Source organism: Chiloscyllium plagiosum, unplaced genomic scaffold (assembly GCF_037043375.1).
Source record: "Chiloscyllium plagiosum isolate Xiang-an unplaced genomic scaffold, Cpla_swu_hap1 HiC_scaffold_17, whole genome shotgun sequence".
NCBI lineage: Eukaryota > Metazoa > Chordata > Chondrichthyes > Orectolobiformes > Hemiscylliidae > Chiloscyllium > Chiloscyllium plagiosum.
In genome coordinates, this window is record NW_028270155.1 from 68,183,759 (window position 1) to 68,209,734 (window position 25,976).

The following is a 25,976-nucleotide window of genomic DNA, read 5'->3' on the forward strand; positions in this document are numbered from 1 at the left end:
CCCACTGCAGTGGTGTCATTAGCAAACTTGTAGATGGCATTCATTTGAAATTTAGCAACACAGTCATGGTTGTACAAGGAGTACCATAGGGGGCTGAGGAAACATCCTGGGGTGGGGGGGGGGGGGGCGGTGTGCTCCAGTTTTGAGTTTAGTTGTGGAGAAGGTGTAGTTACCTATCTTCACTGGTCACAAAGCTGAGGCTCCAGTTGCAGAGACTGGAGGGGATAATGGTGTTAAAGACGGACTGCAGCTTTTCCATGAACATTGGGCTTCAGTATCGATGTCTAGAATTGACTACACAGCAGCACCACCAAGGCAGGTTCATCAACACCACTACTGAATGAGCTGGTCGAGTCCTATAAGACATAACTGCTAGACTGCTGTGGGGAGTGAGGGAACTAACAATACGGCAAAACATACATGACCTCATCCTTACCAAATTGCCTGCTGCAGAGGTATCTGTCCATACCAGTGAGAATGAGAACTGTGCATTGTTTTAAAGGCCTATCTTCATGTTGAGGATGCCCTTCATTCTGTTGTGTGGCACTATTACTGTCCTAAATGGGATAGGCATTGAACAAATCAATCAATTCGAGCAACGTAAGACTGGCATTCTGGGCCATTAACTGCAACAAAATTTCACTCAAACACAGTCAGAAACTTCTTGGGCTTTCATATCCCCACTCTACCATTGGAATCAAGACAGGGAATTAACCCTGACTCAATGAAGGGTCGGACATACATGCTAAGGATAGTACCAAGTATACAAAGAAAAAGGTATCAACCAAATGGACCTACAAAACAGGATAATGTGCCAAACAGCAAAGCAGGACTAAGCAATTCCATAACTAATAGTTCTGACCTAAGCTTTGCAATCCTCCCACAACCAAAAGAATGATGATCGACAAGTTGTTTTTTGAACTTAGAGGAGGAGACTCCACAAATATTCCCAACCTCAATGACGACTGATTTCAACTTCAATGCATCATTGCAAAAGGTAAGGTTGAAACATTTGCAACAATCTTCAGTCAGAATACCAAAGTGATGTTACATTTTTGTCTCCTCCAGAGGCTTCCAGCATCACATTGCCAGTCTTCAGCCAATGCAATTAGCTCCACATGATACCCAGAAATGGCTGGAAGCACTGGATACTATAAAGGATATGAGCAACATTTTGGCAATAATACGGAGGACATGCTATGTGCCTAGCCATGTTACGATATGTCTACAATATTGGTATCTATCTGACAATGTGGAACATTGCCCCAAAATTTCCTGTGCACACACAGGACCTGTGTGAGGTGAGATGAAAGAGTTTGCCTTTGAAATTAAGGCCTTAATTGACCAAATAGAAACCGAAAAAACTGTGAATGTTATAAATCAGAAACAGAAATAGAAATTGCTGGAAAAACTCAGTAGATCTGGCCACATCTGTGGAGAGAAATCAGAGTTAATCACATAGTCTGCTATTATACACCAACCATTGTTCGCCACTAACAGTCTCCATTAATAGCTATTCATCCTCATAGCCAGATTTGTCCAACTGTTCTTCTCTCTTTTTGGGCTTTATTCCGACCTATGATTATTCCTTGCCCACTCCCGCCACCCTGTTTTCTGCATATGAATTGACATTTTCCTAGCTACCATCAATTCTAAGGAAGGGTTATTCCACCTGAAATGTTAACTCTGCTTTCTCTCTACAGATGCTGCCAGACCTGCTGAGCTTTTCCAATGTACCCTATTTTTGTCTCTGATTTACAGCATCTGCAATTCTTTTGGTTTTTATTTAGTATTTAACCCATTGCCAGCTCTCTTATGGGAATGCCCATCTTGAAATTCTTCTACTCCCTCCAACAGGTTCTTGTTCCAATCTTTTTTCTTGTCCACCAGCATTAATTTCACTGTCACTCATGGTGTTTGACCAGGTGTTTGCTAAAATTAGTTTTGACAGCCTCATCACATTCCTCAGTGACTGCCTTCAGCTCAGACTGTCCCCACTTGGATTCCAAATCTAGTTTCATCTTTCTTGCTTTGAATCCACCAGGATTATAGGTATCTTTGCAATGTCCAATGTTCCACAGACAGCTGCTCACACCACATCTGAGATCCACACTGAGTGCCATGAGTTCTCATATGCACACTCTCAACCTCTCCCTCAACCATGCTGGCCACTCCCTAGTTCCACTTCATCCTCCATCTCATTCGACGTGCTAACAAAAAATATTTTTCTTTTTCTTCTAGGCATCAAGGCACACAAGATTCAACAACTTATAGCTATCTATGCCCTTCGAAACTTTCCTCCCTTCTCTCTGATACTATCCCCTTCCCCAACACTACCTCCTATTGTGTGTTCATCCATCTTGACCTTCACTCTCTGCTGAATGTTCTGAACTCAGCAAAGTTCTCAGTTTTATCCCTCTCCGTCCTCACCATAATGAATTTCTGGCATGAAATGACATTGAATTCTTCCTTCATCTCAGTCCCCATTTCTTTGGACAAGAGTCCTCTTCCCATCCCACAGATCCCATCGCCCAGCTCCAACACACTCCCTCCATCAGGACCCCTCCCTTTGGACTTTTATTTGCACTCAATCTATTCATTCACAACTGTCAATGTGATATTGATCACCTCAATTTCTCTGCTCCACCCCCTATCCATTCCAACATTTCTGCCTGGGAACTGACTGTACTCCATGCTCTGAGATCCAACCCAACTTTATAATTAAAACTGCTAATAAGGGTGGTGCTGTTGTAGTCTGGTGGACTGATCTCTACATTGCAGAGGCTGAGCACCAGGTCTCGGATACTTCCTTCTAATTCTGCCTGGACCATGACCCCACCATGGAACATCAGGCTGTTTGTCGATATGGTTAGCAACCTCATTTCATCTGGTAATCCCCCCCAGTCTCCAAGCTGATAGTCCTGCAACCCCACACAGCTTGCTTCTACCTTGTCTCCAAAATTCATAAACAGGACTGTCTGGGCATTATCCATCAGGATGGTCTTAGGGCGACCCACTTCTTCCTGGAACAAAGGCATGAACCATCTCTATCCATCACCAGCCTCCTCCGCCTGGCCGAGCTCATGTACTCCCTAAACAACATCTCTTTTAACTAATTTTCTTTTAGGTTGGGGTGGCCATGGGTACGTGCATGAGCCCTAGTTACGCCTGTCTATTTGTGGGGGATGTGGAACATTCCTTGATCTAGTAATAATCCAGTTCCCACCCACAACTCTTTCTCCAGTACATTGATGATATCATTAATGCTGCCTCCTCTTGTCCGGAATTAGAAAGATTGATCGTGTTGTTTTTTTTTCTCACTTCCAATTTCCACCCTGCTCTCACCTCCACCTGGTTCATCTCTGACTCCTACCTTCCCTTGACATCTGTTTCTCTTTCTGAGGATGAACTAGCCACCAACATCCACTATAAATCCACCCACTCCCACAATTACTTGGACTATACATCCTCGCATCCTGCTTCATATAAAAGCTTCCATTTTCCCAGTTCCTCCATCTCCGTCACATTTGTTCCAATGATACCCACTTCGACAAGGGAGCCTCCGAAATGTTCACCTTCCTCAATTGAGGATTCCCTGTTGTTGACAGAGCTCCCGGGTGGGTTCAATCCATCTTCCGCATTTCAGCCCTCCCCGTCTCATCTCTCCTGCAACAGTATTAGGGTCGTTACCTATCATCCCACCAGTATCAGCATCCAGAGGATCATTAGCTGCCATTTCTGCCACTTCCAATGAGATGCCACTACCAGATACATTCTCCTCCCCTCCCTTATTAGCCCACAGCGCTCATTCATGCTGGGATACCGTAGTCCACTCTTCCTTCACTCCCAGCACCCACCCTACTCCTCGCGCCCCCGCCCCCTGACAAACAGCCTCATCGCACCTTCTGTTGCAACCACCAGAGGTGTAACGCCTGTCCATTTACTTCTCCCTCCTCAGTATCCAATGGTGCAAATCCCTTCCAAATGAAGTAGCATTTTTCCTGCACTTCACACAATCTAGTCTACTGCATTCACTGCTCACTATGTGATCTCCTCTACATTGGGGAAACAAAGCATAGACTGGGTGACTACTTTGCAGAACATTTGCATTCTGTTTCAAAAAACACCCTGAACTTGCAGTTACCTGCGACTTCAACACACTACTCTATTCCCTGGACAATATCTCTGTCTCAGGCTTGCTGCAGTGCTCCAGTGAAGCACAAAAGGGGAGATTAGCATCTCATTTTCTGCTTGGGGACCCTGCAGCTTTCCAGATTCAATATAGAGTTCAATAACTTTACAGCTTGAGCTCTCCCATGTCCTTTCCCAATCCCCACACACCAGGTCTTGTTACCACATAGTCTGCAATTACATACCCTCCATCGTTAGCCACTAATGGTCTCCATTTAATAGCTATTCACCCTCCTAGCTAGATTGTTATCCAAGTGTTTGTCCAACTGCTCTTCTCTCTCTTTGGGCTCTATCTCCACCTATCATTTACTCCTTGCCCCCCTCTTCTCACCCCAGCTTCTGCATAAAAACCAACATTTTCTTAGCTACTAGGAAGGGTTCTGAGAAGGGTCCTGTAACCTGAACCATTAACTCTGATTCTCTCCACAGTTCCTGCCAGACCTGCTGAGCCTTTCCAGCATTTTGTATTTTTGTCCATAATTGACCAAGCTTGACATCAAGGTGCCCTAGCCCTAAAGCTAAAGTTGATGGGGCAGGGAGAATCTCGCCATTGATTTTGAGTTATACATAGCACATAGCATAATGTTGATTATGATTATTATCGGTGAGTCATCTCGTGAAGTAATTCCCACTTGCCTTGGTGAGTGCTCAAAACACAGGCTTGACACCATCCAGATCAACGCTACCTATTTGTTTGGCACCACATTCACAACTTTCATCACTGACACTCAGCATGTTTGCCATCAAAGGTACACTACAGACATTCACTAAGCCTCCTTAAATAGGGCCTTCAAAACCACAACCGCTACCATCAAGATGGACAAGAATGGCAGATACTTGGGAACTCACCACTTGCAATGTGTCCTCCAAGCCACTCATTATACTGAATTGGGAATATTCGCCATTCCTTCAGTGTCACTGGGTTCAAAATCCTCGAACTCTCTCTCCTTAACAGTATTGTGGGTATATCTACACCAAATAGACTACAGTGATCAAGAAGGCAGCTTTCAACCACAACTTAAAAGACAATGAGACATGTGGAATAAATGTGGCTCCCACCAATGACACCCACACCTTGTGAATTAATAAAAAAGAGAGCATGACTGGGAGGTGCCAGAGTTCCAACCTAGCCTAGAAATATGGGATGCAGGAACAGCTATGGCTGCCCTCTTGATGAGAGGCAATAGCGATGCTTTCTAGCTGGATCCTACCTTTGTTACCTAGCTCCAAAAAATGTTTTTTCAGTATCTTTATCTTGGAACACCTTCTCTCTTTAAGCCGCTTGTATCTTTCAAATTGGAAGTTCGCATCAGCATTGAGAACCCATTGACATCTTTAATTGAATGGTTGGGAGACAGTCCCAATCGTTAATTCCCTCCTCCAGCAGGAAACAGAGTCTAGTTTTTGGTTCTTAAGCATTTCGCAGAACTGGGGAATGCAGCTGTTTTGCTTTTTCTCTAAAGAAGGACTTATATTTATGTAATGCTTTTTGTGATGTCTGGACATTACAAATAGTATTACAGGCAAAAACAAGCTTTTGAAAAGTTGCGCCTTTTGTAATATAGGAAACCAGGTTTAGGTCAAAGTAAGCTGCACGCTACGAGTGAGGGAGATTTCACCAGAGTGAAACTAAGACAAAGTGGATCCAAATGGGAACTTGGTGTAGAGAGGGAAAGTGTCTTAAATAAGGTTTATTACAAGAAGCAAAATTTTCAGAATGAGAGGTGAGCAGGGTTGGAAATAAAGCATAGATAAAGAAGCCTACCTGAACTCAAACCAAAGGTGACATGATGACTGCAGGGAAAGCTGCTGATTGGTAAATAGGTTTGACCAGTATTTTCAATCTTTAATGTGAAAGTTAGGTACTTAGTTTATGTATAAGTCTCTAGACTTTTCCTCTCTGAGAAATAGTTTGTTATGGTTTCACAGCAAGCCCATATTCTAAGGGTGACAAATAGTTTTCAGAATTACAGGTTATCAAGCCAGTGTGGACAAGTGACGTGTACATCTAAAGTATGTGAAGCTGTGGACATACGGTGTGTCCCACAAAAATATATCTGCAGGAAGTGTCACTGACTGCACAAGCTTGAGTTTCATGTTTTGGAACTTGAGCAGTAACTGAAGTCACAATTGTCCATCCATGAGGTAGAACGGGTGGCACGGTAGCTCAGTGGTTAGCACTGCTGCCTCACAGCGCCAGGGACCCGGGTTCGATTCCAGCCTCGGGTGACTGTCTGTGTGGAGTTTGCACATTCTTCCCGTGTCTGCATGGGCTTCCTCCGGGTGCTCTGATTTCCTCCCACAGTCCAAAGATGCGCAGGTTAGGTGAATTGGCCATGCTAAATTGCCCATAGTGTTAGGTGCATCAGTCAGAAGGTAATGAATTAGGGTGGGTTACTCTTTGGAGGGTCAGTGTGGACTGGCTGTGCCGAAGGGCCTGTTTCCACACTGTAGGGAATCTAACCTTAAAAAAAACTACAGGGATGGGATGTATAGGGAATGATAACAGTGAGAAGTGCACAGGCAGGAAGGGAATGGGTAACTATCAGGCAGGCAATTCAAGAGTCTGCTGAATCTAACGTGCATGCTAACTTTTCTTTCATTTTGGAAACTGGTGAGGCAAAGATTCCACAGGGGAGTTCTGCTAGAGCCAAGTCCATGGTACCATGCACAATTCCATTGTATGGGGAGGAGGAGGAAGAAGGTTGGAAGAGCAATGGCTATAGGGGAATCCATAGTCTGTGAATCAGATAGCCATTTCTGTGACTGTAAATGTGACTCCAGAATTGTGTTGCCTCCCTGGTGCCAGAATCCAGGATGTTATGGAGTGGCTGCAGGACATATTTCTGGGAAAAGGGGATCTGCTGATTTTGCCGAGTTAGGAAGGAAATTTTAAAACAGGACCTTGAGCAATAATCACAGGGTTAATCCTTGGGCTAGATGCTAGTGAGCATAAAAACAAAATGATTGATAGATTGAATATATGGCTGGATAATTGGTATAAGAGTTCAGATTTCTGATGATTTGGGGCCAGTTATGGGACAGCTGACCTCTACAAGCTGGATGAGTTACCCTTTGACAGACCTGAGACTAATATCACAGGGTGATTTGCTACTGCTGTTGGGTGAGTTTAAACTAGCTTGTAACGAGGTGTGAAATGATAACCAACATATCGACTATTCCTTTAATCATCTCCTTCAACGTGGTGGGATGTAGAATATCAGGTGCTGGGAACTTATCAACTTTTAGCTCCATTAATTTCTTCAGTACAACCTTCTTACAAATACTAATTCCCTTTAATTCCTTATTGTGTCTCATCATTTGAATCTCTAATTTTTGCATCCTCAATGAAAACAAACATAAAGTAGTCATTTAAGGTGTCTGCCTTTTCTCTATTTCTCATTATAAATTCTCCTGACTCTGTGTACAGCCGACCCTTATTCCTCTTAGTCAAACGTTTTATTTTTACATACCTACAGAAGCTTTTACAATCTGTTTTTGCTAGATTGCATTCATACTCTATTCTCCCTTTCCTTATCAATTTATTGTTCCACCTTTACTATATTTTACAACAGCTTCCAATTCTCTGATTTCTTAATACTTCTGGTAACTTTTTTTAATCTTGCTATAATCTAATTATCTTTCTTTGTCCTTTCACTTTGCTTAAAATACTCCATCTAAAATAACCTGACCTCTAATTGGCTCCTCAAATCATCTCTATCACATCCTCTGAAAACTCCTGCTCAATTGGTTTACCCAGTTTATACACAGATTATTTTATGTCTTTTGTACATGTTGTTTTCTTTTATTATGTTCTTTGATGCCACACTGAGTTTGCATTTGAGACAGACTAATTGAACAGAAGGTTTGGACTTCAAGGTAGCATTTTATTATAAATAATAAATACTACTATATTAGGTAATCCTAGAAGTACCAGCCTCAGACTTGTAGTGATGTTAGGTAAGGACTATGCTATCTTCTGTGTACTCCTACCTCAAGACATTTATTCTACAGTGTTGCAATCTCTTGGTGTTCTTTCAGAGAGTTTGATGTCTACAATTTAAACCTGGTGGTTTCCAGCTCCATAACATCATTGCATGGCTTACACCTGCTTTTTAACCTATTGAAGAATATCAATTAACTGTTATATACATATTCATGCGAATTAACCAAGTTTTTGCTTTACAACGTTTACTGTACCATTTTGTTTATTTTTCTTGTTTCTCCCCAGCTATTTGACTTGATTCATCTGTTTCAACAGGTGGATCAGGAAAGTTTATGATTATGACCAGATAAAGAAACACTTGTGGTAAAGTGATGATTTTGTACTTCCTCTGCTGGTTTATGCTATGTCAAAGATTCAATTGATCTGGCTGAACAAACTTGCAGTGATGTAACTTCAGAAGTATTTGAGAACTGAGATGATTACACTCTCTTTTGTTCCATTATTAGCATCAGATATCACTGCTCGTTCTCCAGAGAGAAATAAAGTTGTCCATCCATGCATTGCTGTTGTTCATGTAAAAGAACTTGCTCCCTTGCAGTACTGACATGCTCTTCAATGTTCTGTTTCAAGGCATGGAATGTACACTTTTGGTTGGAAACAATTTGATTTGTTGCTTGGTGCATTGTTAGCAGAAGTCTGGGCAGTTTCTTTCTCTTTTGTGCTGACGTGGATTTTGGAACCACATCAGTGTCAAGATACAATAGGGTCAGAATGCTTAGAGTCATAGAGATGTACAGCATAGAAACAGACCCGTTGGTCCAACCTGTCCATACCGGCCAGATATCCCAACCCAATCTAGTCCCACCTGCCAGCACCCGGCCCATATCCCTCCAAACCCTTCCTATTCATATACCCATCCAAATGCCTCTTAAATGTTGCAATTGTACCAGCCTCCACCACATCCTCTGGCAACTCATTCCATACACGTACCACCCTCTGCGTGAAAATGTTGCCCCTTAAGTCTCTTTTATATCTTTCCCCTCTCACCCTAAACCTATGCCCTCTAGTTCTGGACTCTCTGACCCCAGGGAAAAGACTTTGTCTATTTATCCTATACATGCCCCTCATAATTTTGTAAACCTCTATAAGGTCACCCCTCAGCCTCCGACACTCCAGGGAAAACAGCCCCAGCCTGTTCAGCCTCTCCCTGTAGCTCAGATTCTCCAACCCTGGCAACATCCTTGTAAATCTTTTCTGAACCCTTTCAAGTTTCACAACATATTTCCGATAGGAAGGAGACCAGAATTGCACACAATATTCCAACAGTGGCCTAACCAATGTCCTGTACAGCCGCAACATGACCTCCCAACTCCTGTACTCAATACTCTGACCAATAAAGGAAAGCATACCAAACGCCGCCTTCACTATCCTATCTACCTGCGACTCCACTTTCAAGGATCTATGAACCTGCACTCCAAGGTCCCTTTGTTCAGCAACACTCCCTAGGACTTTACCATTAAGTGTATAAGTCCTGCTAAGATTTGCTTTCCCAAAATACAGCACCTCGCATACATCTGAATTAAACTCCATTTTAGGATTTTGTATTGATGTTATCATATGTAGTGTTGTTCAGATGAGATGTCTGTCAGATTTTTGTTGTCCCAGTGTCGCCTTCTGAATAGCATGAGTGGTACAGTTAAACCAGTGAGGAAGTTATTTAGAGGAGAATGATGGAATGTGCGTGTTTTTGAATTTCAGCTGCCTCACATGCACGCAGCTCATTATAATGGTGCTAATCTGTTCTGAATTTAATTTGGTGGCTAATGTTGAAGCTGTTCAAAATCTCAAGAGTTATGATTCACTTTATCTGCCAATTTGTTGATCTATCTAATGGTTTTTTTGTCTTGAGTTCCTTTTGGTTGAAAGATCAATATCACTGAATTTTGTTGTATTTGACTGATGGGCACTTCAGGTTGTTGATAATTTCCTTGATTTGGTAAAATATTATAGAAACATAGTCATAGAGATAATAGGATTTTGATCTACTTTACTTGTTTTGTTACCATGTTGTATTCTTAAGATGTTACGTTTTTGTGGTATTAAAACTGAGGAAGTGTTGAAATTCTGTTGTTTTCAATGTAGAATTCAGTTTTCCTTTACCAATATGGCATCTCTATAGAGAAAAATTAAGATATTCCTCAAATATGGCTGAGGAATTCACAAAGATTTGGACGTATGTAAAACTCTCTCAAAATGATTTCACTGAATCAGAATCATTGATTTTTGATGGTTGCCCTGACTTCATTTGTGTGATCTTTTTTTCTGTCTGAGATATTTTAGATTAGATTACTTAGTGTGGAAACAAGCCCTTCGGCCCAACAAGTCCACACCGACACGCAACCCACTCAGACCCATTCCCCTACATTTACCCCTTCACCTAACACTATGGGCAATTTAGCATGGCCAATTCACCTGACCTGCAGATCTTTTGGAATGTGGGAGGAAACCGGAGCAAACCCACGCAGATACTGGGAGAATGTGCAAACTCCATACAGTCAGTCGCCTGAGGCGGGAATTGAACCCAGGTCTCTAGCACTGTGAGGCAGCAGTGCTAACCACTGTGCCACCGATTTTCTTGCTGCATTTGACAAAATGCGACCAGATTCATGCTCTTGCTCTTTATCCAACTTCTCGTGTGTTAATGATTAAAATCAAGAAAACTTCTGAGTTGCTGAATAAAATTTTGAATTTTATTTCATTCAAGCTGTCAAAATAATAAAGATTTCATTAACTTCACTGTTAGGGCATTGATACTTTGACTTGAAATAATGATTTTACTTTGATTCTTCTGTTTTAATTAATTTTCTTTAAGTTTCTATCTGAAGAATTATCTTAATGTGCTGTTATCAACTTTGTCATTTGAATAAATAGTTTAGAAATACCTTGCTGTTAGAAGTCCTAACTCTGCTTCTCAGTCTGGTTTTCCAGGCGAAAACAACACTTTGTTTTGTTTCCTTCCCTCAAGGAATCGAATCTGCTTTTGAGTATAAGGTAATCTACCTTTTTCGTGGGTGCTCAGTTTAGAATTCTCCCCTTAGCTGCTGTGGGGATTTTATTGCTTTCACTGCTTTATTCCCTTATTATGGACTGTAAACAACTTTGAGATTTACTGTTCTGATGGTTTCTGTGGGTGGGGTTTTCAGGTTAGAGATGTTCAGCTACTTAACTGCTTGGCTTTTCTTTGGCTGCTGGCTTACCTCCTAGCTGTATGGATGCTTTCTTGATTTAGCAAATCATTTTTTGAATTTATCACTTTTCTTGGGGCTCTTCTGGATCTTCACAGCAGCCGTGTTTTTCTAAGTAGCGCATCCTATTGCTGTCACTATCTTTTGTCATGTGGTTTGCCACATCGAGTTTGGGTTCTTCCAAAAGAAAACTAGATGCTGGAAATCCAGAACAAAAATGGAAATTGCAGGAGAAACACAGCAATCCTGGCAGCATCTGTGAAGAGAAAGCAGAGTTATTATTTCGGGACCAGTGACCCTGTTCTGAAGAATAGTTACTGGACCCAAAATGTTAATGCTGATTTCTCTCAATAGATGCTTTCAGACCTGCTGAGTTTCTCCAGCAATTTCTGTTTTATTTTGGGTTCTTTACAGACTGAGGAAAATGCAATCTTAAGAACTGTCTTCTGACTTGGACTTCAAAGTAACACTCAGTATTATGCATTTAATACTAAATATTTCCAATCATTTGTCCAAGATATACCAAGCTTTGACTTATGGTCTATTCTGTTTGTTTTTTTTTTGTGTTTTCATGTCCAGTAGTCTGAAGACTCTATCTCTCTCTCTCTCTGTGTCTCACTCTCACCCCTCTCCCTTTCTCTGTGTCTTGTCTGTCTTTCTCTGTCTCCCTCCTCCAATTCTTTATCCCTGTTGTGCTCTCTTTCATACCCCCACTCTTGCTCTGGTATATTCAGTCCAAACACACACCCCATTCTCACATTTTCACTCTCACTGTCTCACATCTTCTCTAGCACTGTCTCTCAAACGCTCCCTCTCCCTCAGTTTCTCTCCTGCACATGCTCGCTTTCTCTCATACCCTCTCTTGCTCGCACTCTTTCTTTTACACACCCTCTCGCATTGTCTCCTCCCTCTCTCTCACAAACCCCCTCTCTCTTGCTCTCCTTACTTTGTGTATTTCAGGCATAATAATACAATTTTATTTCAGACCTTTAGCAGCATACATCTCCCAAGTTGTGAATACTAATCAGGCATTTAAATGCAGCTCATCAGCTACAAGGACACCTGTTTTGGCAGGCTCTGACAGAGACTGTTGTCCTTGGGTAGGATTGTTATGGTGCAAGTGGTGAGCTGCAGGACACATTTGATGATTTTTTTTTATTCTGGGACACACTCTTCCATCTGCACCACATACCCTTGGATCTGGAATGAGTCCCATTACTGTACCTTAAATGCTCTGTTTTAAATCTCAAAAGTATGTTTTATCTTACCAGATTGGCAGTGTTATGGATCAGACCAGATCTCTTCAAATATTTTAATAGCCTAGACCCAACTTTGTTTCTTATTTTTAAAGGCAAACATGCAGTGTTTCTTCCAGATGCACTGGTCAAACTAATTGATTTTAAGCAAAATACAATTTATTTAAACACTGTAGTTAAAAATACAACCAAAGAATGAGGAATTTAGAATAACTTTATTGGAAAACTTAACAGAATAATTGATACAGTAACTATTGCTAATTACCTGTTCCACTATAGGAACATCCTATAAACATACCTCTTGTCAAAAAGGAAAATGCAGACACAGATACTCGCATGCAGTTATCCAATCCAGGGGGAAAAAATGTCAAGACAAAATTGAGAGAATAGCAGCCAGGAGACATTCACTGAGGCTTCCAATTCTGTTGAGGCCCTAATAACTGCTTCTTCAAGCTAAACCTAAAACCTAGAAATCCTGATCTGAGCGCTGTTGATACCCATTCAGGCTGCTTTATAAAAAAAAAACCCAAGGCCTCAAGCTATTTACTCAAGTGTCCTTAACTAACCGGCTCATTGGCCTTACAACTTCTCTTAAACAAAACCAGGACAAAATAACTTCTTAAAGTCACAGCATTGTCACAGTAGTTTTTCTATTTCCTATCCTACCCATCACAGGATACCATGGGGTGAAATGGCCAAAAGGGTCTTTTTTGCACTGTGGGTATGTCAGCGGTTGCACTGACAGTTAAAACTAAATAAGCCAATCTCTCTGATATAAGACTTAGGAGCAGAAGTAGACCATTCGAACCATCGAGTATGCTCCACCAATCACCTGAGATCATCGCTGATCTGATGATCCTCAACTCCACTTTCCTGCCTTTTCCCTATAACCCTCAATTCTCTTTTTGATTAAAAATCTATCTATCACAGCCCTGAATGTACTGAATAGTCCAGATTCTACAGCCTCTCTGGCGATGAATCACACAGATTCACTGCCCTCTGTGAGGAAAAAAAAGTCCTCCTTATCGCTCTCTTAAATGGGTGACCCCTTATTCTGAGATTATGCCTTCTGGTCCTAGATTCTTCCACAAAGGAGAAACAAACTTTCTCCATCTACCCTGTCAAGTCCATTAAGAATGTTGCATGTTTCAATAAGGTCACCTCTCATTCTCCTGAACTCCAATGAGAACAGGCCCAACCTCCTCAACCTCTCATAAGAAAGTCCCTCTCTACTGGTATCAGCCCAGTGAACGTGCTCTGTACTACCTTCAATGCCAATGTACCTTTCCTTAAATAAAGGGATTAAAACTGTTCACAGTATTTCAGCTGTGGTCTGCGTAGTCCCTTCTATAGTTTTAACAAGCCTTCTGTATTTTTATACTCTATTTTCTTTGAAATAAACACCAATATTCTATTTGCCTTCCCTATTGCCACTGAATCTCAATGCTAACTTTTTGAGTCACACATGAGATTTCATAAATGCCTCTGTTCTTTTAACTTCTGTAATCTTTCTGCTTTCGATTAATATTTAGCTTCTCTATTCTTCCGAGCAAAGTGCTTAACCTCACATTTTCCCACATTAAGTTCCACCTGCCAGCATTTTGCGCACTCACTTTACCTGTCTATATTTCGCTGCAGCCTTATTGTGTCATCTATAAACTTGGCTGAAATATGGTCACTTTCCTCGTTCGAGTCATAAATCTACATTGTAAATAATTGTGGCGCCAGCACTGATCCCTGTTGCACTTGACTAGTTACAGGTTGCCATCCCGAAAATGCCGCTACTTATCCCAAGTGTGTCTTCCCTTTGTAAGCTAATCCTCCATCCATGTTAATGTACTACCTACCACACCATAGATTCTTATCTTGCAATGTAGACTAATCTCTGGTTCTGCCACTCAGCTTGCTGCAGGGTAGCTCCTTCATTTCACAGGTTTTATCTTCTCCCACTCACCTCTCTCTGGACAGTTTACTTCTTGCAGTCAACTGTAGTTAAAGCATCTTGTCCCTCTTTGCAATGAATTTCCAGCAATATACAGTAATTTACTTGGGCTTTGTTTTGCTCTGTCAAGGTCTCGTGCACACTGGCAGTGCTGATAATTCACCTATGATTAAGTTGTGTGTGGGGCCCATTCCCACTTCCATCTTAAATTGCTTACTTTAATACGCAGGTAGTTAGTAGAGGAAGCTTAAAGCAAACCTCTTCACTTGTATTACCAAGCTAACCCTCTATTCCTGATGAAGGGCTTTTGCCCGAAATGTCGATTTTCCTGCTCCTCGGATGCTGTCTGACCTGCTGTGCTTTTCCAGCACCACTCTGCTCTAAACTCTGGTTTCCAGCATGTGCAGTCCTCACTTTTGCCTTACCAAGCTAACTGCTGAGAACCGTTCCATTTTAATAGTTAGCTCTGTTCTCACAACCAGTTACAAATTGTTCCAACTCCTCTGCCTGATGTCATTCGCACCTCTTGAAATATTAACATTTCCTTAGCGATCTTGTCAAAATAGAAAAAAATCTCAACTATTTCATATGAATTTAGAGAAGCTTGGAAATTCAGATATTACTCTTAAAGATGTATTTATCAATTAGGCAAAGGTTGCTAAGAAATGGAACATTTTCTATTTCTTTCTCATTGATTTGATCATTGGTGTCTGTTCAAGATATGCAGCCCTGTCAAATCCTCCTAGGCAGGATAGACAATAAAATTCCACACTGTCCTGCTGCACTATTTTTATTCCGGATATGCAGTGAACTCGTTCTACTCTATCTCAGCAAGCACCCCAATCAGATATAGCATTGATCAGTTGTAGTTCAAGTTAATTGTTTTGTCAAAATTAAAATGACACCAATTTCAAAACTGCCGCTTGAGTGTAATATTTCCACATTTCACACCGGTTATCCAGATGACCATGCCAAATGATGTATTTGAATGCATAGTCACATTCATAAGCAGTTGCATACAGCCTTCTTATATTTAACAGATTTCACACTAAGCAAAACATGTAGAGTATGTTCTGACATTAGTTTTAAATAGTCATAAAAGCCTTGTTCTGTCATTATCTCTCCTATGACTAAAGTATAGTTACGTGTCTGTGATGATCAATTGTGTTGAATTCTCTGACCAAATGAGAGAGGGTTAAAATTCCTCTAAACGCAATCATAAACTGTTTGTTCTAATTTAGATTTTGTATATACTTGTCCTTTCTGCCTTCAATACATTGTTGTCTTTGATTCTTGTCATTGTTATATGGCTGCTATTTAGTCATTGTTATATGGCTACTATTTAGTCATTGACTAATGATGCCTGTTTTAATGTCACTGCTGTAGCAGAGTCACTAGTGAGTCTGTCCCTCTTGGATGTTAATTGTGGGAAAAATGGAAGGAGGACAAGCAGGAAGAGTAGAAAGGCTGATGGCAGCATTCCCAAATTGGAAGGACCATGTCAGCAAAGTCTCTGGGTGAAAAAAGGGGGAATATTCTCACTGGCTTGTACAGAGCACACACAATTCACATTGTGCTGCATAAAATTCACTCCAAAGTAGACTGCCTGTCTCAATTACTTTTAGTCACATCAACATCCAAGTTCCTAGCAACACTAAGAGATTTTTAAAAAGCGCTACAAGGTAGCGATGAAAGATTGACCATTGATACCAACCCAGAATTTAGCTGAACTGCCAGGATTTTGAGTTGGTAGTCTTCTGTTTGCAAGAGGGAAATCAGGAAGGCAAACAGACCTTGGTAGATAGGGTCAAGGATAATCCAAAGAGATTCTACAAGTACATTAAGAACAGCTGCAGAGAGAGTAGGGTCCTTTAAAGATCAACAAGGTCATCTTTGTGTTGAGCCTCGGAAGATGGGAGGGATATGAAATGAATATTTTGCATCAGTTTTTACTATTGAGAAAGAAATGGAGGCTAAACAGCTCTAGGAAATAAATATTGATGTTTTGAAAACTGTTCATATTACAGAAGCAGAAGTGCTGGAGGTCTTAGAAAACACAAAGGTGGATAAATCTCCACCTGATCAAGTGTATCCCAGGGCATTGTAGGAAGTTAGGAAGGAAATGACGGGTTTCCAATTCAAATATTTGTATTGTCTATAACCATGAGTGAGGTGCTTAAGGACTTAAGGCTAATATTGTGCCTTTATTTAAGAAAAGCTGTAAAGAGAAGCCTGGAAACTATAGACCTATGAGTCAATTTACCGGTGGGTAAGTTGCTGGAGGTAATTCTGAAAGATTGGATTTAAATACATTTGGAGAGGCAAGGAATGATTAGGGATAATTAGCATGGTCTTGTGCGAGGGAAATCATCTCGCAAACTTAATTGAGTTTGTTTGCATAAAAGACCCTGAACTTCCACTTGCTTGCCACTTCAAAACACCCTGTTCCCTGACCAACATCTCTGTCTCGGGTTTGCTGCAGTGCTCTAGTGAAGCTCAATGCAAGCTGGAAGAACAGCATTCCATTTTCCATCTGGGGACCCTGCAGCCTTCCGGACTCAATATCGAATTCAATAACTTTAGGGCTTGAGCTCTCCCTTGTCTTTACCCCATTCCCCAGAACCAGGCCTTGTTATCACACAGCCTGCTATTACAGCACCCATTATTAGCTGCCGGCAGTCTCCATTAACAGCTATTCACCCTCCTAGCCAGATTGTAATCTACCCCTTTATCTACTTAACTGCTGTTTTCTCTCTTTGGGCTCTATCCCCACATATTGTTTCATCCTTACCCCTCCCCCAACACAATCTTCTGCATGTAAACAGACATTTTCCTAGCTACCATCAGATCTGAGGAAGTGTCACTCGACTTGAAGCATTAACTCTGATTTCTCTCGACAGATGCTGCCAGACCTGCAGAGCTTTTCCAGCAATTTCTATTTTTGTTCAGGACTTACACAATTCATGGTAGGGCCCTGGATAGTGTTGTAGAATAGAGGTATTCAAGTATATATTTCTTTGAAATCTGCATCACAGGTAGACAGGATGGTTAAGAAGGTATCAGGTATACCTGCTTTCATTGCTGAGAACTTTTTGAGTAGAGAAGTTGGGATGTCGTGTTGTGGTTGTATCAGACATTGATGAGGCGTCTTCTGTGGTATTGTGGGCAGTTATGGTCCCCTGTTACAGGAAGGATATTATTAAACGGAGAGGGTTCAGAAAAGACTTATCAGAATATTATTGAGAATGGAGATTTTATGTAATAAAAATAGGCTGGGACTGTTTTCACTGGAGCGTAGGAGGTTAAGGGCTGACATTACAGGGATTTATAAAATCATGGGGGGTAAGATAAGGTGAATAGCAAAGGTCACTGTGCCGCCGTGGTTAAGAGAGGTGAAGTGCATTAAAGTTATTTTTTGTCTTTGACATTACGAATGGCTGTGTGTGATTGAAATAAACTTCATATCACCATTCTTAAATTGTCAAAGGAAATTTTCAAACACTCTGCATATTGTGTCAGTTTCAAAAGCACTTCAAATACTTTTGTTATATTTATCAATTTAGTTCTGAATATAATGAATACTGGAAGAGTATACATTCCATGGATAAGGGAATGGAAGCTATGAGGGAGAATGGAGGGGGTATGAAGGGTGAGGGCTATAGGTCCTAACAGCCTTAAATTCAACTGGCCTATAGTCCCAATGCATGGGGTTGTCTCTCTATCTGCTGACCTTGCCAGCTGCTTGCTTCTGTTGCCACCTTGGGACTGTCTCCATTCCTTGCTTGTCTCCCTGATGAAAATAGGCAAGGCAGGCTCTTCCAGGACGGAGATGGATTTGTGGGGCCAGGCAAATTCTGGCTCATGATTCCAATCTTCCAGATGAGAATTCTGCCAAAAATGTGGACTTAAATGTAAGTAATTATGATGGGAATAATGTTTTGAAGTAGTGTTAATAGTATCACTGACCCAGTGTGATGAAAGAAATTAAAAGGTTATTGTGTTGAAACATTGAAATTGCATGGCTCATAGCAACCATGAAAGAGACAGCCCCTTGGGTTCTACTAATAGGTGGAGAAGATACAAATCAGGGTGTTATTTCGGTCAGGAATATGTCATATGGAGGATATTGTTCTTGAAAGTATGTAGTTTAGAGCTGCCAAAATCAGGTTCTTTGGGATAGCAATTGAAGCAAAAATGCTGTGTGTATCCTTGCTGGAAAAAGACCAAAGGGTTTTCGAAGTGATCTACATTTTTTTTAAAAAACAATGATGAAAGTATATGATGAGTCGTTCTGACAACTTGAGGGCAAATTTTAAAATGCAAAGGGTATTATCCATGTGGAGTATAAAAGTAGGGAACATAATGAAGCAAGTAGATGGCAAGTATCGGTAGAAAAAGACTGAGGAAGTACTAACAAATTCACTTTTGATTTGAATTTATTTGTTTTTCTGAACAGTAATAAGAATGCTCAAAATATCAGTTAGAAGGATATGATAAGAGAATTGCAATATGAAGTTTGATACCAAATCAGAAAGAGTTGGCATGTTAACCTATTCCTCTTTCCTCTTTCTTGCCCACTAGTCTCAGCTCATATGTTAATGTTACTTGTAGAAATTTTGCCCTGAGGTTTTCCCTCCAGTTTTTGATATCTGACCCAGCTGGCGTAATTGTGTTTTTTATTTCTCACATTTTTTGTGATATATGGTTCTAGTATTTATACTATAGGTTCATGTTAAACAAAATTACACGATGTGGGGATCACTTAATAATTACTTGTGATGATTGATATGGAGAATCCATTCACTGGACAATTATCTAAACTGATCCTCTGTCTATCTGTTCAACAGATCCCTTAAAAGATTAACTGGACCACAGAGCTCAATCTATTGCCAGAATGCCAAGATATTCCCAAAGACTATTTGAATGTTTTCTTGTCTGCTTTTAATTACAGTCAGGATTTCAATCTCTGAATTTATCCTTAACTCTTGAGTCACTCAGTGTGTTTTGTTTTTTAATAGATACTAAATATGTCAGTTTCAGCTTTAAGTTTTCACCTTTATTTTTAGCCTTGACATAATAACTAATGTTATATTTCCGAACTTGTTTTTGTAAATGTTAAGATAAAATCATATCGACAGACTTGCTATCAGCTTAGCTCAGTTACATACAGCCTATGAATCATGTAGTTACAGGTTGAGGCATCTTTCAAAGCTTAAGCTTATCATTTGTGGGCGGCACGGTGGCACAGTGGTTAGCACTGCTGCCTCACAGCGCCTGAGACCCGGGTTCAATTCCCGCCTCAGGCGACTAACTGTGTGGAGTTTGCATGTTCTCCCCGTGTCTGCGTGGGTTTCCTCCGGGTGCTCCGGTTTCCTTCCACAGTCCAAAGATGTGCAGGTCAGGTGAATTGGCCGTTGGGTAAATGTAGGGGTATGGGTGGGTTGCGCTTCGGCGGGTCGGTGTGGACTTGTTGGGCCGAAGGGCCTGTTTCCACACTGTAATGTAATGTAATCTAATCTAATCAAGGCTGATGTTCTAGTGCTATAATGGAGTGTTCCATTGTCATTCTCAGTACCTAATCTAATGTAATCTAATCTAATCTAATCAAGGCTGATGTTCTAGTGCTATAACGGAGTGTTCCATTGTCATTCTCAGTACCTAATCTAATGTAATCTAATCTAATCTAATCAAGGCTGATGTTCTAGTGCTATAATGGAGTGTTCCATTGTCATTCTCAGTACCTAAACTGGTGCCGTGTGTTGTGACAATGTTATACTTTAAATAATCTGTAACTGAAGATGCTGTACCTTTGTACCTAAAATGGCGCTCCACGTGGCTGCTTATTAACTTTTCATTGTATTCATTTGAGTGCATGTGACAATAAAGCTAAAGCTAATTCAGTTCTTCTTTGGATGAGATGTTAAATTGAAACATTTTCTTACTGTTCAGAGCGATGTGAAAGATGTCATGTTATATAAAGAATAGGTTTTACCAATTTGTACTGGCTGACACCATTGAAACCGGAATAACTAATCATCTGCCTTTCTGCAATTTTGGGAGATCTATGCACAAAGTAGTATTTAGCACCTTTAGTGAAGCTTTTGAATGCAATTACTTTAGGAAGATCTGATGAGACTCTGTATGTATAAAAATTACTTTCAAATTGTGTAGAGCACATGCCCAATTAAAGTGGCTAGAAAACCATCTTGAGTGATTGTTTAAAATGTTTGGTATTGCCTTGGATGCATACTGCTTGTTTTACACCACAGCTCAAGAAGAATTTTCAACCCTTGACATGTTTGTGACATGATTAAAATATATACTGTTTTTTTCTGATTAGTTCAAATTTAATAGGAAAGGGGATTACTACTATTGACTGACTTCAGTCTCTTGTTTTACTTCCATGCACTTCTGTCATTCTGTCCAAACTATGACAGAAAATTCACTACTACTTTTCTAAAACAGTGAATGTTACTTCTGTGTTTTCTAAAGTTTCCTTTTCTGGAAAATTAGAGGGAAAGGCTGGACAGGCTGGGACTTTGATTCCCTGGAGCACAAGAGGTTGTGATCTTAGAGGTTAATAAAATCATGTGGGGCATAGATAAGGTGAATGACAGGTGCCTTTTCCCTAGGATGGGTGAGTTCAAAACTAGAGGGCATAGGTTGAAGGTAAGAGGAGAAAGATTTAAAAGAGACCCGCAAATCAACATTTTCCACACAAAGGTTGGTGCGAGTGTGGAATGAACAGCCAGAGGAAGTGGTAGATGCAGGTACAGTTAGAACATTTAAAAGACATTTGGACAGTTACGTGACTTGGAAAGGTTTGGAGGGATATGGACCAAATGCAGGCAAATGGGACTAACTTAGTTTGGGAAACCTGGTTGGCATGGATGAGTTGGACCAAAGGGTTTGTTTCAGTGCTGTAGTGACTTTATATGACTTTCCTTATTGTTCTGGCTGTACTTTTGAACTTAATGCACTGTTGTATTTCAATTTTTGGTCTTCATTGATGCACAAAATCTAATACACTTTAATGTTACTAATCAATGGTTCTAAGTGCTAAACTAACAGTAGAAAATGTTGAAAATACTCAAGGCCTGGCAGCATCCATGAAGTGAAACAAATTTAGCATTTTGAGTTGATGACTATTTTCTTTTGTTTTTCCAGCATATGCAGTATTTTGATTCTATACAAAATGTTGCAGAATGTGGAAAGACGTTTATTATCTCTCTGTCACAATCATTTCTACCCAGTATTTACAATAAATTACTTAGAATTGCAGTTGACTTGGAATTGGTAAACAAGGCAAAAATTTGTGCGTGGCAACTTGATGTTGATTGTAAGGCCATGATTATTAATCAATGGGATGTAAAGATCAGGGGGATGCAGTTTTAATGCTGCCTTTAATCAACCTGAATGACAGTGCTGGCTTCCTTTAAAGTGAAGGCACTTTAATGGAATCAGCAGTAGGACAACAAATTAAGAATCTGCTACTATATTGGTGGGAGTCTGGGAAATCTTTAGGATCTGCTGCCCAATTCACTATTCCTAAGCACAGAGTGAATTCAAGAGGGTTCCAGGTGGGGTTTTAATGGCAAGGAAGAAGGTAATTTGATGGGGTGGGTTGAAGTGCCCTTGTTCCTCCTGACTTCTGATACTGCCTGTATCACACTGGGAAGTGGACAAATAAGAGATGGTTTTTGGATTGGGTTTGAAATTTTTAAACCTTTTACACCTTGCTTTACTCCAGACCATGCATTTGGGGTTAAAATTATCTTCGAGTTCTTTGTTTCATTGATGTGTAGAAAACAGCTACTGGTTACTTTGTACATCTTTCTCCTTGTTGTTTATGTATAATTTGAACAGTGTGGCCTTTGGTGAGAGAAGTCACCCTTGATTTTGTGCAGAAGGATATGGGTCATTGCAATTACATTGTCCACGATTTTGGTCGGGGAATTCATAGACAGAATTTGATATGTAAAGTTGCTCTGCTTGTGATATTCTGACGTGACAAGGGACAAGGTTAGAAAGTCAAATCTGTCAAACCATTTATTGAGCACACAAGGCAAATAATTCTGGTTTGCCAAATGTAAAGTCAGAAATCAGCAGCCAGAAGATCCAAGAAACTGTGGTGTGTAAGGAAGCTGACATAAAAATACAAACAATTTTTAAAAGTTTACTTATTGGCTCAATTGCAGTGAAATATTTTTGAATTGTTCAAATCTATTCTTAAAAGATATGTGTCAGAGGTGTATAATTTGCATCAAAATTTAAGTGTCAATGACACACACAAACTTGTCATGCTTTTCTAATGAGAAGCACAGAATCATACCACATAGATAGAAATCCATTTGACCTTTTGAGCCTGCGCTTGCTCTTAGAGAGGTATCCAATTAGTGCCGGTCCCCTGCTCTTTCTTTATAGCCCAGCATTTTCTTTTCTTTATACGTATATACCTAGTTCCATTTGAAAATCATTTAAAATTTTAGGCAGTAAATCCAGATGGCAATGTATTCTATGAAAAGTTAAATTATCTTTATTTCATCAATTTTTTTTCTTTTGCTAGTATCTTGAATTTAAGATATTTGACCAAACCTCCTGCCACTGGTCAAAACAGTAGTTAAGTGATTAACACTACTGCCCTACGCAGTGACTATATGTGTGGAGTTTATACATTCTCCCTCTCTCTGGATCGGTGTAGGTTTCTGCCGGGTGCTGTAGTTTCCTCCCACAATACAAAGGTGTGCAGGTTAGGTGAATTGGCCATGCTAAATTGCCCCATGGTGTTCAGGGATGCGCAGGCTAGATGGATTAGCCATGGTGAATGTGGGGTCATGGGGGTACGGTAGGGTGGGGTCAGGATGGAATGCTGTTTGGAGAGGGACTCTGTGCAGACTCGACAGGCCAAATGGTTTCTTTCTGCACTGTAGGGATTCCATGATTCACTAGAAACATTTTTTTCCTATTTACCTTTTCAAAATCCTTTATAAATTTGAAAATCTCTTAAATTTTCCCTTTTTAATCTTCCCTATTCTATTTGGATAGCAGTCAAGAAATGTTGCACCATCTATTTATTCTAATTAGTAATAATATAATTTGAACCAATCAAAAAGAATTTTCTGTGCTCCACTTGCTTTCTGCCTTACTACAACTGTGATCCACTGAGCATCATCACACATTATCACTCGCTTCATTTATGAATTCGGCTGGACATTAAGATGCAATTTGATTTGAGATAATCTTTTAACAAAGGAAAGCAGAAAATAAATGTTGGAGATAGGACCAATACAAAAACAGTGTTGTTTAAAAAATGTATAAATGGTTGCCTCTCTCTATTAAGATGGCTGCTGTGCTGTTGTTGAGAAACTAGGCATAAAACTTGCCTTGAATCCACCCTGACTGTGTGGTTACACTGCATCTCTAATTTTGTCTTGTTTACTGTTAAAATCTAAAACATAGTAGCATGGCTAATGAAGATCTTCCATTGTTGCTCCATGTGACATTCCCTTTTTCTCTTTGCAGGAAACTTGCGACATGTTCTTGCCCCCCATGGACTCAGACTGGCAGGTACTGTATGCCAACTATTTTTGACATTGTATCACTTGAAGAAGAGTCATGAGTTCTCTGGCATTAGGGAAATTTCTGGAGAGAGAATGTGTCCTGTTGCTATGTGAACCATCTCAAGAATGTTTTATCGTCTTCCTACTGTTTCTCAATTTGAAATGTATTTAATGTGTTTTCTCCTACGGGTTCTGCTTGTTCTGCCAGCAATACACCACAGTCGAAGCAGGCAGCACCTCATCTCTGCTGTGGTAAGAAAATTAGTTGCCAGTGCCACTACTTATATGAGCAATTCTCAGATTCACACTGGGTAAATAAGCCCCTTATTCTCTCATCACAGTATACATCTACTCTTTTCCTTGTCTTTTCGTCCAAGAGCAGGAAATATCTGGAGAAAATTGTAGACAAAAATTACAATGACCCAGCACTTTGCGACCAGGAATTCTTTGTAACGATGAGAAGAAACATTAGAGAAATTGATCTTTGAACTGAGATCTATTTCCTTTCTTCCTCGTGATGGAAATTGAATAAAGATTTGTACACAGTTTCTTTCACTGTGTCTCTCACACCTGCACACACACAACATGGGTGTTGAGGAAAATATACGTTAGGCGGAAGTGTGGCAATTTTATTAAAAAAACCAGGACTTTCTCAGTTTAGAGCACTGACTCTATGCTGGCTGGTGCTACAGTCCGTATGTTTAAAAAAAATCCAACCAGGAGATTTAGAATATCCTCAGTAAAAAGAAATCAACAGGAGTGTCAGAGGTTCTGCTCACACTGAGAGCTGGATCAGTGTCACAAAGACTTTCTATGTGTAAGTAAAGGGTGACTTGGTGATAAGATACCAGCCTTTGTGAAGTTCTTTCAGTTTCTATGGGTTTGTACTGGGACCACTGTTTTTTGAAGTGTATTCTAATGGTTTGGACTTGGATGTACATGCACAATTTTAAAAAAACACTTGAATTAGACTAAAATTGAAATTGTAGGGATGATGAAAGACTTTGAGAGAATACGGGTAGACTGGTGGAATGGGCAGACAAGTGACTGATGAAACTTAATGTTTGAAAGTGTGATGTCATCCATTTTGGTTGGAAGACAGGGAAACCAATATTAACTGAAGAACACAATTCCAAAGAGAGCAAAAACATAGAGATCTGGAGATATTTTAGTATAAATCTTTGGAAGAGGCAGGACAAATTGAGAAAATAGTTAATAAGCCATTTGGTATCCTGAGTTTTATAAATTAAAATATTCTGTACAAAGAAAAGAAAATTTTGACAAAACATGTATCAAACAGTATTTAGACCGTAGCTGAAACATTATATTTAACTCTGGGATCTGCCCATTGGGAAGGATGTAAAACCCTTGTAAAGCTTTTCTCTTTCTAAGAGTTCAAGAATGGTGAACTTGAGTAGTCATGGTGAGGAGCTCAGAGCAGGGTCAAAAGGGCTTGGTGTGAATTTCAAGACTGGTGCTGAGTGAGTAGGGAAATAAGACAGAGCAGAGCTGATTGCAGAGAAAGTGGAACTGGGATTTGGGGACATAAAACTACTGCTTTGCATTCCAGCTTTTCTACATCTGGACAAGATGGAGAAATCCAGATGGGGGTAGGGTGGAAGAGGGGATGATTGAGTTAGGGTGGATAGAGATGGGAGGACATGACTGAGTCAGTAGTTGCTGAGGAGGGAAAGGACAGGAATAAGTGTTTATATACTGAGTTGGATGGGGAGGTAGGTATGCATAAGTATGTGGATGGGAGGGGAGGCAGTTTGGGAAAAAGGATGTGTGGGGTGGGGTGAAGGGGCTGATTACCAGGTGGTTGGGTAGGATTGG

At 40.3% G+C, this 25,976-nt stretch overlaps 1 protein-coding gene across 6 annotated transcripts in view; it reads left to right on the plus strand.

The window, feature by feature from the left end:
* The window catches only part of ndrg4 (NDRG family member 4), a 185,254-nt gene that overhangs the window by 55,737 nt on the left and 103,541 nt on the right, over window positions 1-25,976 (plus strand). For all 6 annotated transcript variants that reach the window (XM_087996053.1, XM_043707294.2, XM_043707293.2 and 3 more), the window contains one exon: window positions 24,103-24,147. In XM_087996053.1, coding sequence (XP_087852179.1) covers window positions 24,103-24,147 — 45 coding nt within the window. The remainder of the gene's footprint in view (window positions 1-24,102; window positions 24,148-25,976) is intronic.